The sequence below is a fragment of the Tasmannia lanceolata genome, unplaced genomic scaffold (assembly GCF_043159265.1).
Source record: "Tasmannia lanceolata isolate RefF3 unplaced genomic scaffold, GAP_Taslan_0.1 ptg000003l, whole genome shotgun sequence".
Taxonomy (NCBI): Eukaryota; Viridiplantae; Streptophyta; class Magnoliopsida; order Canellales; family Winteraceae; genus Tasmannia; species Tasmannia lanceolata.
In genome coordinates this window covers 58,091,713-58,107,058 of record NW_027518680.1, presented here as the reverse complement: position 1 = coordinate 58,107,058, position 15,346 = coordinate 58,091,713, and the positions used below count along the sequence as shown (strand labels likewise).

Here is a 15,346-nt window from a genome sequence, read left to right as displayed (position 1 = left end):
TTAGAACCAAAATCCATCAAGAAAGCTGAAAATGATGAATATTGGTTGATGGCCATGCAAGAAGAGTTAAGTCAATTCGAAAGGAACAAGGTGTGGAGGCTAGTGCCTAGACCTAGTGATCATCCAGTCATTGGCACGAGATGGGTGTATAGAAATAAATTGGATGAAAATAGAATTATCACTAGAAATAAAGCTAGGTTGGTAGCCCAAGGGTACAATCAGGAGGAGGGAATAGACTATGATGAGATATTTGCTCCTGTTGCCCGTATGGAGGCTATTAGGATACTCTTGGCATATGCATCTCATAAAGGATTTAAACTATATCAAATGGATGTCAAAAGTGTCTTCCTAAATGGCTATATCCAAGAGGAAGTGTATGTTGAGCAACCTCCAGGTTTTGAAGACTTCAAACATCCAAATCATGTCTTCAAGCTTGATAAAGCTTTATATGGATTAAAGCAAGCTCCTAGAGCTTGGTATGAGAGGCTTTGCACTTTCTTGGTTGAAAAAGGATTTGAGATGGGAAAGGTGGATAAAACATTATTTATCAAAAGAGAAAATCAAGATATCCTCCTTGTCCAGATCTATGTGGATGATACCATCTATGGCTCAACTAATAAAAAATTGTGTGATGAATTTGCAACTCTAATGAAAAATGAATTTGAAATGAGCATGATGGGTGAGTTAACCTACTTCTTAGGACTCCAAATTAAACAATACAAAAATGGGATATTTTTAAATCAAGAAAAATATACAAAGGAGTTATTAAAGAAGTATGGCATGGATAGCAGTAAGACATCAAGAATTCCCATGAGTACTACTGCTAAGCTAGAAAAGGATGAATTTGGTAAATCTGTGGATCAGAAGATGTATAGGGGTATGATAGGTAGCTTACTCTATTTGACAGCCAGCAGACCAGACATTATGTTTACTGTCTGTCTCTGTGCTCGATTTCAATCGAATCCAAAAGAGTCTCACCTATCGGCAGTCAAGAAGATCTTCAAGTACTTAAGAGGAACCCAAAGTCTAGGACTATGGTATGAAAGATCATCTTCCTTCACTCTCATCGGATATTCAGATGCAGACTTCGCTGGATGTAGAGTAGATAGGAAAAGCACTAGTGGGACTTGCCAATTCTTGGGTAAATCACTTGTTTCATGGTTTAGCAAGAAGCAAAATTCAGTAGCTCTGTCCACAACATAAGCAGAATATGTGGCAGCTGGAGCTTGTTGTGCTCAAGTCCTATGGATGAAAAGCACAATGAAGGACTTTTGCATTAAAATGGAAAATATTCTCATCCAATGTGACAATACTAGTGCTATAAGCTTAACAAAGAACCCCATACAACACTCAAGAACAAAACACATTGAGATTAGGCACCACTTCATCAGAGATCACTCACAAAAAGGGGATATTTGCTTAAAATATATCAACACTGAAGATCAATTAGCGGATATCTTTACAAAACCCCTTAGTGATGATAGAATTTGCTATATCCGAAGTGCCTTAAACATATGGAGTGCGGATCAAGTTAAAGAAATTGCCAAATAAATACTTTGTGCCTTTCACCAGCTTATCTATATAGTATTTATATATATCATCTTTGTTTGGTAGTATCTGCATGAATGAGATGTCAAATTTTTTAATCTTAAAAATCACTCAATTGGTACTCTTAGCCTTCTTAGTTCTTTAAGTTGGAGAGGTACCTTCACTTTAATTAAAATACCTAACATTTTGACGTATGTCAACATCTCGATCATGAACAGGTATATGTGCTTTACTTGGTTATATATATTTTATACCATAAGCATTGATTTAGGGGGAGTTATCTACTCCTAAATTTTTTTTTACACCCTTTCTGTCGATGACAAAAGGGGGAGAAGGTTTGAAATTGATTATCTATTCAATTGACTATATGCACCACATGCTTATAACTTGTATCATTTATCTGTGTGCATATATTGAGGGGGAGTTCCAGTATTCACTTGCCTACTATGTCACTCCACACACACCTCATAATCAATTTTGTTTGTCATCATAAAAAAGGGGGAGATTGTAAGCCCAAGGGTCTACTCTCCAATCTTGTTTTGATGATTCTAAACATAATTGATTGTGTTTTTGAATACTAATCAATTTGCTTTGAAGTGTTGTGTTTAAGATAGGATTGATCATTGAAGAAACCAACACACAACATGGTCATGCTTGAAGATGTACTCAACAAGAGTCAAAGGAGCTAAGTGGAGCTCACATCATCACTCAAGCAAGCATACAAAGATAGAAGATCAATTGAAGACCAAAGCTAAAGAGGAATTCAAGGTTGCATAGGTATCATTGTACATCCCTTCTCTTTAGATTTTCAAGTCAAGGCAAAACGTTTTCAAAGTATTTTCAAAATGTTTTTCAAAGAACACTTAAAGAACTTTAAAGGTTTAGTGAATGATTATATGTGGATCAACATGTTGGGACCCTCATAAACATTCCATAATTATCATAGGAGTTGAGTTCCAAAAGCCAAAAATCAAACAAGAAATAAAATCTCAAAATATACAGATTTTTAGGCTTCTCGGAACTCCGAGATTTTTCTCGGAGCTCCGAGCTCGGAACTCCGAGAAATGGTCCAGTAGCTTCTGGCCATTTTCTCGGAACTCCGAGAAATGGTCCAGTAGAATATTTTTTTCTGGCCATTCTCTCGGAACTCCGAGAACCTCGCGACAGGTGAGAATATAGCTGTTGGGATTTGAATAAATTTGTGATTTTTGTTATTGCCACCCCCAAACGGTCATATCCTTTGGAGAGGCTATATATACAACATCTAGAGGATTCATTTCCTTCCTCTTGATCATTTTGAAAACATACTTGAGCATCAAAGAAAACTTGCAATCTATTTGTGCTTGATATTTTGTGTTCTTCCCAAACTTGCCTTGCACTTGCAAATTTCTTGAGTTGGGATACTTAGAGCTTTCACTTGCAACTACTATCATTGAAGAGCAATCAAGGATCTACAAAGAGCATCAAGTTTTCAAGAAGAAGCCAAGCTATTCAATCTTCGCTTCTTGTATAGGTGGCTAGGGCATTCCTTTTTTAATTCCCTAGAGAGCAACCGCTTAGAACTCGGCGGAGAAGGAGAGTCTTTGTAAAGATGTAAGGGCATCCTCATTTAATATCCCTTGGAAGTGTAACCGCCTCGGAGCCGGGCATCGTGGAGGTCTCCAATAGTGGAAATCCTTAAGGACGATCTTAAGAAGAGTGGAGTAGGGCTTTGCCCGAACCACTATACATCGGTGTGTTCTTTCTTGTTATGCACTTTCATTATTGTTTTTGGTTTGGCATTTCATTTTGCTTTCAATTATATTTGCACTAACCAAATATTTAATTAAGTGAAGAAAAATTCCAATTAGGGTTCATAGGTAATTTTCAAAAGGGCTAATTTAGTGTTAAAATCAATTCACCCCCCTCTTGAGTATTTCACTCACCCATGGAGGCTTAGAGTTCCATTGAGCACATTAGGGCTCTTCACTGCTTATCTTGCAAGCAACATTTTCATTAGCAACCGGCTTCATTTCTCCTTATTTCTTGCCATTTTCACCGTTATATACTGGTTTCTATAATGTGTCGTCTCTCTATCCAAAGATTTTACATGGTGGCTGGCCATACATGCACATGCAGCCCACAAAATGCAGTGGGCTCCACACTGTTTGGTCGGTCCAAACCGTTCATTTGTTGGGCCTTGATGTAGATAGGGTGTATTTCCGCCCCATAAAGCAGGATGTGTATGACCTAAAGAAGGACATAGGGGTAGGGGCGATGGCACATGAAAGGGAAGGGGGACAATTGGCCCCCTTAATTTTTTGGGAAAAAAAAGAGAGGAAGTCTAGCGTTTCGGGACTCTATTGGCCAATAGGGAAGGGGGACAATATGAAGCTATTTGGATCTCTATTGGCCATAGTGTGCCTTGCTAGCTGTCCCTTCTAAAACTACAATTAATACATTGGCAAAAAAATTGCCCATCTCCTCTTGACGCTAAAACTGACAGGCTAGCATTGATTTTGAAATAAATCCTTCTCTTAAATACCATCAATAGAATCCTAAATAGTCGGCATTTTCCTCACAATCCAAACCGTTGATTTGTTGCGCCCTTGCCCATAAAATCATCTCCATTGGATGATCCTAACTCTTCAATCTATAGATATTTCTAAATGTAATTTATCTACATATTAGAGGGTTAGGATCATCCTATAGAGATGATTTTTTCACCTGTGATTCCTAAATCAAAGTGTACTAATAGGACACACGCAGAATCTAATATTTGCACTCCATTTAATTGAAAGGTCTCAGATCCCTTGAGAGACATCTTTCAGAGAGGGAGATTATATGATCGCCGGTCATGTATGAGGGTGCAGCCCAGGCCCACATTATTTGGGTGATCCAAACCGTTCATTTGTTGGGCCCTAATGTATATAAGATGTGCCCCAAAATATCTTCTTCATTGGATGATCCTAACCCTCCAATTTATGGAGGTTTAAAATTGACGGTACAATATAGAAATCTGCACATAACAGAGGGTGAGGGTTCGGATGAACAGTATGGAGAAATTTTTTTGGGATACACTCTGTCTACATCTACGTAAGGCCCAAAAATTAATGGTTTGGATCAGCCAAACGATGCGGGGGCGGCATATAATCTCGTTAGAGAGAGGGGGTTTTTTGTTGACTCAAATAAACCTCAACAAGTTGACACGTGATAACATAGAAGTCTCAAGTAACAATATTTACTCCATCAATGCCCGTCAAGAATAACGCTATAACGAGAAAGGCTCATTAAAGAATGGAGTATGGCCGACTATTTTGACTGATTTTTTTGCCGATGTATTAATCTTAGTTAGAGAAGGGCAAACCAACAAAGCGTATTATGGCCAATAAAATCCCGAGTACAAAATAAGTTTAAAATTCTAATTTTACCATTTTTATATCCCTTCCTTCTAAAAAATATCTTTTTCTCTTCCCAAGTGAGGGTTTTTCCCTTCCTTTTAAAAAAATATGCCCCCCTTTTAGGGATATAAAAGGGATATAGCAATGAACTTATGAGGGTTTTTTTTGGAAACTATAATAGTGCTTTCTTTTGTTTGGAGAAAAAAATTACTATAATTTTTGCCTCCCTTGTTCAAAATATCTTCTGGCATCGCCCCTGCATAGGGGGATCCGAATTGGGTCCATTGGCTACCCTAATTTTAACGGACCTAGAGGTCCCTAATCATAACTAACGTGAAAAATTAATTAAAAAGGTTTAAAACATGGGATTTGGTAGGGACCATTGCAGAAGGCATTTTGTGCCTGGGCTGTTGCATGTGAGAACAGCCACACAAGCTAAGATTTTGTCATATTCATTTATTCATCTGAGGTGGCTGCTGTCACACGCAACAGTCCAGGCACGAAATGCCTTCTGCGACGGTCCCTAGTAAATCCCTTAAAACAAAGGGCGATGATATTTTAACCCCCTGCAGCACACATACGCGGGAACGTGAACCATGGGCAGCTTTAACGCTTTTTGACGTCAACTCACGTTAAAAGCGGGGCGAATGCGTACTGCAGGGGTGAAAATATCATCACCCTAAAAAAAATAAAAAATCAGTAGTCATTGTTAAAAGATAAAAGTACGGAATGTTGACCGATGTTTAGTGAAATTATGGATTGCAGGCACCTTTTAAAACAAGAACATAAAATGGGCTAAACTTTAAAATCGGGTGGTCAACAGACCCTGATACCCTTCTGACATTAACAGAGTCCTCCTTTTTCATTACTGCCTCTTAAATTGGCCCGATTCACGAGGCTTCTTTTGGTTCATTTAAATGTGTATTTGAACCGAGAGAACCTTGGGTTCTTTTCTATCTTGGTCGTCGGAAATAACTAAAGATAGATGGATCTTGACACGTGTTGGAAAACTTTTTGGAACCCTATTGTACTTTTTGGAACACTGACGTTATCTTTTCTCACTTATCTTTTTGGCTTAGAACAGTAGACGTTATCTTTTTCTCACTTATCTTTTCAACACGTGTCAGACATCCATCCGTCTCTAGGTATTTCCGATGGCCAAGATAGAAATAATGGGTACGCCGGTGGAAAATAATGGGTACGACGATGGAAATAATCGTTACAGAGAGGGGAATAATGGTTACAGAGAGGGGTATTATTAGAAGACGTCACCGTTTCATATTGATGTCCACATGTCGTGGATCCGACCATCTATTCATATTGGCGACGACCAAGATTTAAAGGAACCCAAGGACTCTGGGTTCACAGAAAGATTTCAATAAAAAAAAACCCGACTATGTATAGAGCCGCTAGCATTCCAAAAAAAATTTCAATAGGTGTCGAGCATTCATCTGTCTCTAGGTATTTCCGACGGCCAAAATAGAAATGAATCCAAGATTCTGTGACTTCTGTCGGTTCAAATACCAGACGAACCAAAAGAACCTCGTGAAACACGTCAGCAATGAAAAAATGAGGTTGAATGACGTTATCAAGGTCTTTTTCCAACCGGATTTGAAGATTAGCCCGTTTTTTATTCTTGTTTTAAAAGGTGCCCCTCAATCTGTAATTTCACTAAACATCGCCCCCATTCTATACTTTTATCTTGTGCCCCCTCTCGAACGTGAATTGTGGGGGCAGACTTTAACGATTTTTGACGTCAAATCACGTTACAGTGGAGCGCATTACCTACAGGCGGGGCGAAAAAATCACTGCCCTAGAAAAGAATTGTTATGCTATTGCGAATATCATGAGTACGCCTGAAATAATGGAAGTTTCCAAGGTTATTTTAGTCTCAAAAGAAACTCCCCGGTCAGAACATTTAAAAACCATGAATGCCTTCGTTAACTTCTATACCCTCAAATTAACGGTCAAGATCACCCTGATTAAAATACGGCTACTTTCCATAACGACTCGCTGCAGTTATCATTCAATCCTAAAAATGAACGGTCAGATTTCGGTCCACTTCCTCAAACGTGTTCGACCTTTGACCCGACCCGCCCTTATTTCCTCATATAAATTTCCCATCTCGCCATTTTAGGATCTCTTATTCCTTATTTTCTTCTTCTTCTTCTTTTTCAAGATTTTTTTCTTTCTCTGAAACCCTCTCTGGTTCCATTCTTTTGATCCTTCAATGTCGACTGAGAAGGAGAGAGATAATCATGTCTACATGGCGAAACTTGCCGAGCAAGCTGAAAGATATGAAGGTGAGGCTCCGATCCGTGGTTCATACGTTTTGATCTGTGTTTTTTTTGCCCTAGATTCTCTGTTTTTTTTCTGCATTTTGGTGGCTGAATATTTCTCACGGTTATATAATAATAACGTATTTAGCTTTCCTTTTCTTAATGCATCTCGATTCTATGTTTTTTTTTGTATTGTTTACCCTAATATTGCCCTAGATCGAGCTTTTTTAGGGTTTCAGTCTGCATTACGTTAGTTTCGCTCTTTTCCTCATTTGATTTAGCGTTTTCGTATTAATTTTGCCGCAGAATGTGATGATACTTTGGTGATCTGTATTTTGATGGTCTGTATTTGATTCTATTTGGACAATTTCCCTACTATTGAGTATCTGTACTTTGCTGATCTGCGATTTTCGTCCTCGATTCTGTGTATTTTTTCCTGATTTTTGGTAGTAGAATGTTTCTCTAGGTTTGATCTTCCAATGCCTCAATATGTTATCTAGCATTCGTTACAGATCTGCTTTTCCTTTTTCTTAATGCATGTCATTTCTATGTTTGTTTGTATTGTTTGCCCTAATATTTTCCAAGATCTGATTTTCTAGGATTTCTTTCGGCATTGTGTTTGTTTCGCCATTTCCCTCATTCCATTCTTTGTTTTTTCTGGCATTTTCGTGCTGCTTTTGCCCTAGGATGCACAGATACATTGCTGATCTGTATTTTGTTCTATTAGGCAATTTTCTTGCTATAATTTGTTTTTTTTTTCTTTCATTTATGTTCTAGATCAATTCTGTGTTTTTTTTTTGGTGGTCGAATGTTTCTCTAGGTTTGATCTTTCAACTCCTCAATAGCGTACCTATTTGTCGCTACAGATCTACTTTTCCTTTTTCTTAATTCATCTCAGTTCTATATTTGGTTGCATTGTTTGCCCTAATATTTTCCATGATCTGGTTTTTTAGGGTGTCTATCAGCTTTGTTTTTGTTTCACCATTTTCTTCATGGGAATGGTGTGCGTACTCGGTCGAGTAGATAAGCTTATCTACTCGGTCGGGTTAAAAACGGTGGGGGCCCACATTTTTGGGGTGATCCAAACCATTCATTTGAAAGGCCCTTACCTAGATAGGGTGTCCACAAAAAATCAGCCCCATAGGATCATCCCAACCCATCCAACAGTGGAGGGAAAAATGGGCAGATTTGTGGACAAGCTGTGTTTGTCCATTTTCCCCCATCTTTCCCTCCACTGTTGCATGGGTTAGGATGATCCTATGGGGCTGATTTTTTGTGGACACCCTATCTAGGTAAGGGCCTTTCAAATGAATGGTTTGGATCACCTCAAAAATGTGGACCCCCACTGTTTTTAACCCGACCGAGTAGATAAGCTTATCTACTCGACCGAGTACGCACACCTTTCCCTTTCTTCATTCCATTTTGTGTTTTTCTGGCATTTTCGTACTGCTTTTACCCTAGGATGCGAAGATACATTGCTGATCTGTATTTTATTCTATTCGGCAATTTTTCCGCTTTAATGTATGTTTTTCTACATTTATGCTCTAGATTAGTTTGTTTTTGCTCTGTGGAGTGCGATTTCTGTTAGATCTGTTGAAATGCCTCTCGGGAAAGCTATGCTAGCTTGAATATAATTCGTCCCCCTTCCCATCTCTGATTAGGGTTTCTGTTTATGTCATGCGTGTTTCCTCTCTAAAGTAGATCGTTATTGTTCCTGGTCGGTGGGAAATAGATTTGACTCGTAGAAACCCCCCTTCTGTGAATAATTTCCTGTGAATCCCTTTTGTGAATAATTTTCTTTGAACTTATAGCTGAAGATGCGTGCGATTGTACTGATAGGGTTTCTTATACATGTCTTGGACATTAGCTGAAGAAGCGTGTGATTGTGTTGATAGGGTTTTTTCACGATTGTAGTGTTAGAATTTCTTGATTTTGTGTTAGGGTTGGATGTCTTAATCTTTGATCTAGCTGCAGCAGTGATTACTTTGGTCTAGGTGTTCAAGATCGTGATCATCGTTGCTCTTTTTCTTATCTTCTATCACTTAAGAGGCAATGTCGCAAAAAAATGTGCCAGACTTGCGTGGAAATTAACAGATATTGCGAGGTGTTGCGTTTTGAAACCGATAGTTTTGTTGTGATGTTGGATTAGAGAAATCAGAAATGTGAGGCTTAGATACTGCTGAAATGATATTTCTGTATTTTATTTTTATTTTGAAACAGTATATCTTTATTTGCAGTCCTCTTTTTTGTTTGTTTGACATGTTCTTTGGGCTTTATGGTCTCCTATGATTTACTTGGATGAGACACTTTTGAAAAGGCCATGTGATCAAATCCACCATGTAATATTTGCATGACCTGGCTATCTTGTGGTCCCTATCTTGCAGATGCCATGCCTTAAAATTGCAATCATTGGATACTTAGCCATCCGACGTGACTAGGATGATTTGGTGGCCCCAATGTTTAGTTTAGGGTGAGGGCCTATCTGATGCTGTGTTGGTTGGCCTAGTAATTTGTCAAAAGGAAACAAAGCCAAATATCAACAAGGAGTTCCATGTAAAATGAATACACAGACAAAATCAAAGGAAGAACCTAATAAAACCAGGATACCTTATATTTTATAAGTTTTTGTTATTGTTGAGGAAATTTTTTTGGGGGTGAAGAGTGCATGTTTGTGAGGAGAAATTACTAAGAAGACAACTGCAAACATGCTCACAATTATGTCATCTAGCCAATGTGCTTATGATGGATGATGATTGTTGAATTTAGATGTATACCCATATTGCAATTTTGGTGCATTGCCTTTTGAGGTTATAAGATGTTTAAAGGCTATAGTAGTATGTTTAAACTGCAATCTAGGGAGGTCCAAATTGTACCTGAATTGCAATTTGTTGTATGTCCAATCACATCCTAGGTGAAGCCCTTGATATGCATGAGTTATAAATTATCATTGAACGTTCAGTTTATTGCTAATTTTGAGGGAAACACTCAATGACAAAATTATCATGCTAAAAATTTCTGCAACTTCAGGACGTGGTTTATTTCCTTTATGACAAAAATAACGAGTGAATACCCCTTGAAGAAACAGTTGTCTTTCTTGACATAATTATTTTAGTTTTGTGGAACCAATAAGTTTGAATATGTAGTGTGGGAGTAAATCCTGGGAACATTTGTGATTGCATGTCTCCCTGAAACAAGACCAGTGTTTGATGCTTGAAACAAAAAGAAAAAAAGAAAATGTAATCTTGGATGTTGGTATCTAGATGCGTTCACATTCCCTAAATTTGCATCTTTTCTTGACCGATATACAAATAAAAAGACATCTCCAAAGATTTCCAACATATCCTTTCATCTTTCTAGATTTATTCTTCAATGTTTGGAAGCCTTAAAAGTCGTGTGTTTCCACTGGTTTTTGTTTTGATATCTTTATCATTGATGATCCAGAAATGGTGGAAAGCATGAAGAAAGTTGCAAAACTTGACCTGGAACTGACTGTGGAAGAGAGGAATCTCCTCTCCGTTGGTTATAAAAATGTAATTGGTGCTCGCCGAGCATCATGGCGCATCATGTCGTCAATTGAGCAGAAAGAGGAATCGAAGGGGAATGAACAAAATGTTAAACTAATCAAGGGTTATCGCCAAAACGTGGAGGAAGAGCTCTCAAAGATTTGCAGTGATATCTTGACCATCATTGACGAACATCTGATCCCTTCTTCTGGCTCTGGAGAATCCACAGTGTTCTACTACAAGATGTAAGTCCTATTTCTCTGTAATTAAATTGGCTGCCTTAGAGTTTGTTTGAAGCTATTTTTTGTGGTCTCTGCTGGTTAGATGTGCAACTTACAATATGGTCTATTGATTGAGTTCGCCTTTCATCTGGCTTAGTCACTTTTTACCTACCAATGCTACCCTTGATGACTGGTTTTTCTAAAGTGTTGCGAGTTGATCTGTAATGAAATTACTTGATAATACAAATATATTAAGACCTATACAAAATATGACATGAAATATAGAGCAGATGTTATGATATGCTGAAACCTCAAATGTATATCAGAAACTATATGTTTGTTTGATTATGGGCGCATAAGAAATGCCACTGTCTGAAAAATTGTGATTGGTCATTGACTCGCCTGTGTTTATGAGATTGACAATTTTTATGTACTTAGTGTTTAGCCTGGCCAACAGATTAGCTCACCCATGTTCCGAGTTCCTGATTTTATATCATTGATGTATGGATTTTTTTTTTTGCACCAACTTATTAAATAAACTATGCAGCCTATGAGACTGTATGTAAGCCACTATTTGTCTTTTGATTGGTAAGTTGTGATTGACCCCTTGATATCAAGATTGCGATACCCATCCAAGTGAGCTACAAGCTTGACCCCCTCATTGTTGTTTCAAAATAGTTTTCAACCAGCAATTGACGCCTGCATTTTTTGTTAGGTAAGCTCTGATTGAACCTCTGACCTCTAGGTTGGATAACAAAGACTTAACCAATTGAGCTAGAGGCTCAACCCCTCAACAAATTGCAATTGACCCTGGCGTTCTTGTTACAAACAGATTTTTATTTTGGAATGTGAACTGTGTTTTAAGGGATTTGCTAGGGACCATCGCATAAGGCAGTTCACGGAGCATCTGTTGCATGAGAGAGCTACCTCCGATGAATTAATTTAATAAGACAAAATCTGAGCCAAGGTGGCTGATCCCTCATGCAACAGACGCTCTAGGAAATGCCTTCTGCAATGGTCCCTAGTAAAATTATAGTTTATACGCTGTATACCGTCTCATTTTTAATCTATTATATTCTTTCTCAAATTCTCAAGTTTGTTTCGACAATTAAATTGGCGCATGCCTCATTTTCTACTGATCATCTTTATCCCAACTTAGAGTTTCCAACTCCAAGCCACAGAGTATATGAGGTGGGGGAAAACAAAAAGAGATGTAATGCAAAATCAAATGCGTCATTTTTTTCCTCATTTTTCTGTTTTTACATGTGCTGAATACAGGAAAGGTGACTATTACCGCTATCTGGCAGAGTTTAAGACAGACCAAGAAAGGAAAGAAGCTGCAGAGCAGTCGTTGAAGGGATACCAGGCATGTTCCAATTTGTTCATTACATTTTTAGATGGAAGGAGAACCTGATTATTATTATTTATTCAATGACTTTGTCTTGTAATTCCGCCCTTTCCATTTCTATAGGCTGCTTCCAACACTGCAAACACGGATCTTCCCTCCACCCATCCAATCCGTCTTGGTCTGGCGCTTAACTTCTCTGTTTTCTATTATGAAATAATGAATTCCCCTGAGAGGTACTTTCAAACTTTTGTAATTTCGTTATTTGCCTTTGGATATCAGCTTCTTTCTTATTCCCTTGAAAATGATTTGATGAAATTATCAGGGCATGTCATTTGGCCAAACAAGCTTTTGATGAGGCGATTGCAGAGTTGGACACATTGAGTGAAGAGTCGTACAAGGATAGCACATTGATCATGCAGTTGCTGAGGGACAATCTCACTCTCTGGACTTCAGATTTACCCGAAGATGGAGGTATTATACGACATTATTTTTATTAACGACAACAATAATAACAACAACTCAACTCAGCTAAGCCCTTGTCCCAAACTAGTTGGGGTCAAACAATAATAACAACAACAACAAAAATAATGCTAATTATTCCTGGCACAACCTTGGTTTATGCTGTTGGTTTTGCATATGAAAACTGCAGCGTTGTAGGAACCAAACAGGTTGCCTAAAGATTAGGCAACATGGATGTTCCAATGCATGAAACAAACATTCAAATGATTAAAAAACAATTAAGTGATATTATTTATAAAAATTAGTAGAATGAGTTTTGAAACCATTAGCAGCAAAAAAAGGTGAAAACATCTGTTATTTTTTCTTCAAGGAAAAGTCTTTTTCTGGCATTTGCAGTTTTATATGTTGTTCTTATGTGATGCTTCGTTGTTGTACATGTTGGTGAAAAGGAAAAGAAACCCCAAAACACATTCATTTTTAGAATGAGACACCACCTTTCATATTCCCTTATCTGTATTTCGTCTCTTCCATCTTAAAGTCCTCTTTACGCCCTTTGCCTTTTATGGTTCTATCCCTTTGTCAATTTGTGCCTTCAAATGCCCAACCTTTCTTATTTTCTATCTTTTTTTTGTCCTCTCTTCCAGACAGGTTGCCTAAAAATTAGGCGACATTGAGGTTCCCAACCTCTCTCTCTCTCTCTCTCTCTCTCTCTCTCTCTCTCTCTCAATGACAGCCCTTCTTATTCTCTTATGTGATATGTATAGTTATTGTTGTTCTTGGTGAAAAGGGAAAGAAACCCTGAAACATTTCAATCATTAAAGAGAGACCCTTTCTTTTTCTGTTATTCCGTTCCCTCTCTTCCATCATGAGTTCTCCTCTCTCTCTCTCTCTCTCTCTGCATGACCATAGACAAAAGACTGTCATTTGAAAAGAGAAGATATCATAAATTCGTAACAGGCTCAAAGGAAAATAAAGGGTGGTGGAAGGGCTGAACTATTGGGTGACAATATCACCACTAAGGTCCCAGCTCAACCATAGCATACATGTTGATCATGTCAGCACTCTGGTCCTGGCCCACCATAGTTTGTGTCAGGCAAATCTATCACCTATAGGTTAGATTCTAGTCGCCCGACCCATGGCTAACTATTATCAACTGTTTATATCCAATGACCTTGATTGGACACATGCCAAGTAACCAATAGCCTAGATTTGGAGCCATATACAATCCATGATGGGCCTCTGCTATTGTTCCTGGCCTTGTACTTGTCGTCAGCCAATTAGAGAAGTTTAATGTAGAAAGCTCTGTCTTTCAGCTTCCTATATTCCTTTTAAAATATTTTCTCATCAGTTTTTCTTTATCCAAGATGTACAAAACCCTACCTTTATCATCCCATACTACCTTTTGATTCAATTCAAGAACATTTGATTGATAAATTGGCGGAAACTACCTTTATTTCAAATACAACTCCACCCACTGGTCCATTATTTCATCAAATGCCTTCTTGACAGATTTAGAAGATGCCTATTGGTTTGGTCACTTTTTACTGCAGAACATGCAGTTTGCTATCCACCTATTGTTGGATAAAACTAAGTGGCAATGCACTATGGTCACAATTTTATTTGTGTTATTATCTTTGTTCTCTACATAAGTAAACAAACAAATGAAGACAAATATCTGATCACTAAGGTGAATGTGTGGCAGGTGAGGATGGATTCAAGGGAGGTGAGGAGGCCAAAGCTGCTGAGCCCGAGGTAAAATTCTCGCTCTAATCTTTCTGTTTCGTTGAGATTTTATACCTGGGTTTTTGTCTTTCATCTGACCCGAGACTTAAAAACTAAACAAAAAAATAACTTGCAGCAGTGACAGCGGTACAGGAGCTGGGCTTCTACCTTTTAGTTGATGGAATGTGACTTGCTTTTATCTGGTAATTTTAGCTTATTTAAGCCAGAGAGACAGTTTGGTCTTTCTAGGCTTCTTTTTCTCTCTCTTTCCTTTTTTATTACCCCTCCTTATTCCCATGTTTTTCTGTTACGATGACAGTGAAGATAAAAACATTCTCTAATAGCTTTGGCTTAGTGTTATGGTTGAAGAGTGCAGGTGGTGGTGTTTCTTTTTTTGTGTGTCACCTGCCCACACTGGATTTTCTTCCTCCTATGTCATGGATCTCTATGTTACTTGCCCTTCTTTTTCTTCTTATTTTTTTACATAATTTAAGCTCGTCTATTCGACATATGTGTGTTTTTTCAAATTTCAGTCTGATTGGGTGGAATCTTGGATATATCAGTTCTAAGCTTGCCATTGATTTTGGGTGTGTTTGGTTGCACAAAAGCTGGGATGGCTTAGGGGTTTTGCTGGGCATTTCGGTGCCACATTAGCAACCCCCTGCCCTCTGTTTGGTTGGCAATATAGCATGGATTTCCAACGAGACTCCCAGGGGTTTTGCTTGGCATTTGGGTGCCACATCAGCAAACTCCCCCTTGTTTGGTTGATATCCCATGAGACTCCGAGGGATGTCTCCTGGCAAATAATTGTATGTCTGGTGATGTGTCACCCCCCACCCCACCGTGATATCCATGCTAAAATACACAAAAAGGTGGAATTTTACTT

The 15,346-nt window shown here is 38.2% G+C and overlaps 1 protein-coding gene across 1 annotated transcript; it reads left to right on the top strand.

Annotated features, from left to right (window-relative positions):
- Window positions 1-7,070: 7,070 nt before the first annotated feature.
- LOC143856741 (14-3-3-like protein GF14 iota) lies at window positions 7,071-14,967 on the top strand. Its single transcript, XM_077367017.1, has 7 exons — window positions 7,071-7,231; window positions 10,649-10,955; window positions 12,210-12,297; window positions 12,403-12,512; window positions 12,602-12,750; window positions 14,441-14,490; window positions 14,597-14,967. The coding sequence occupies exons 1-7, from the start codon at window positions 7,159-7,161 to the stop codon at window positions 14,600-14,602; spliced, it is 783 nt and encodes a 260-aa protein (XP_077223132.1). The 5' UTR covers window positions 7,071-7,158; the 3' UTR covers window positions 14,603-14,967.
- Window positions 14,968-15,346: the final 379 nt, after the last annotated feature.

Excerpts from the sequence above, each read along its gene's own strand:
- LOC143856741 (XM_077367017.1), top strand. The coding sequence starts at position 7,159 with ATGTCGACTGAGAAGGAGAGAGATAATCATGTCTACATGGCGAAACTT. Across the intron at positions 10,956-12,209 it reads ACAGTGTTCTACTACAAGAT|GAAAGGTGACTATTACCGCT; the intron begins GTAAGTCCTATT and ends TGCTGAATACAG. Across the intron at positions 12,298-12,402 it reads AGTCGTTGAAGGGATACCAG|GCTGCTTCCAACACTGCAAA; the intron begins GCATGTTCCAAT and ends CCATTTCTATAG.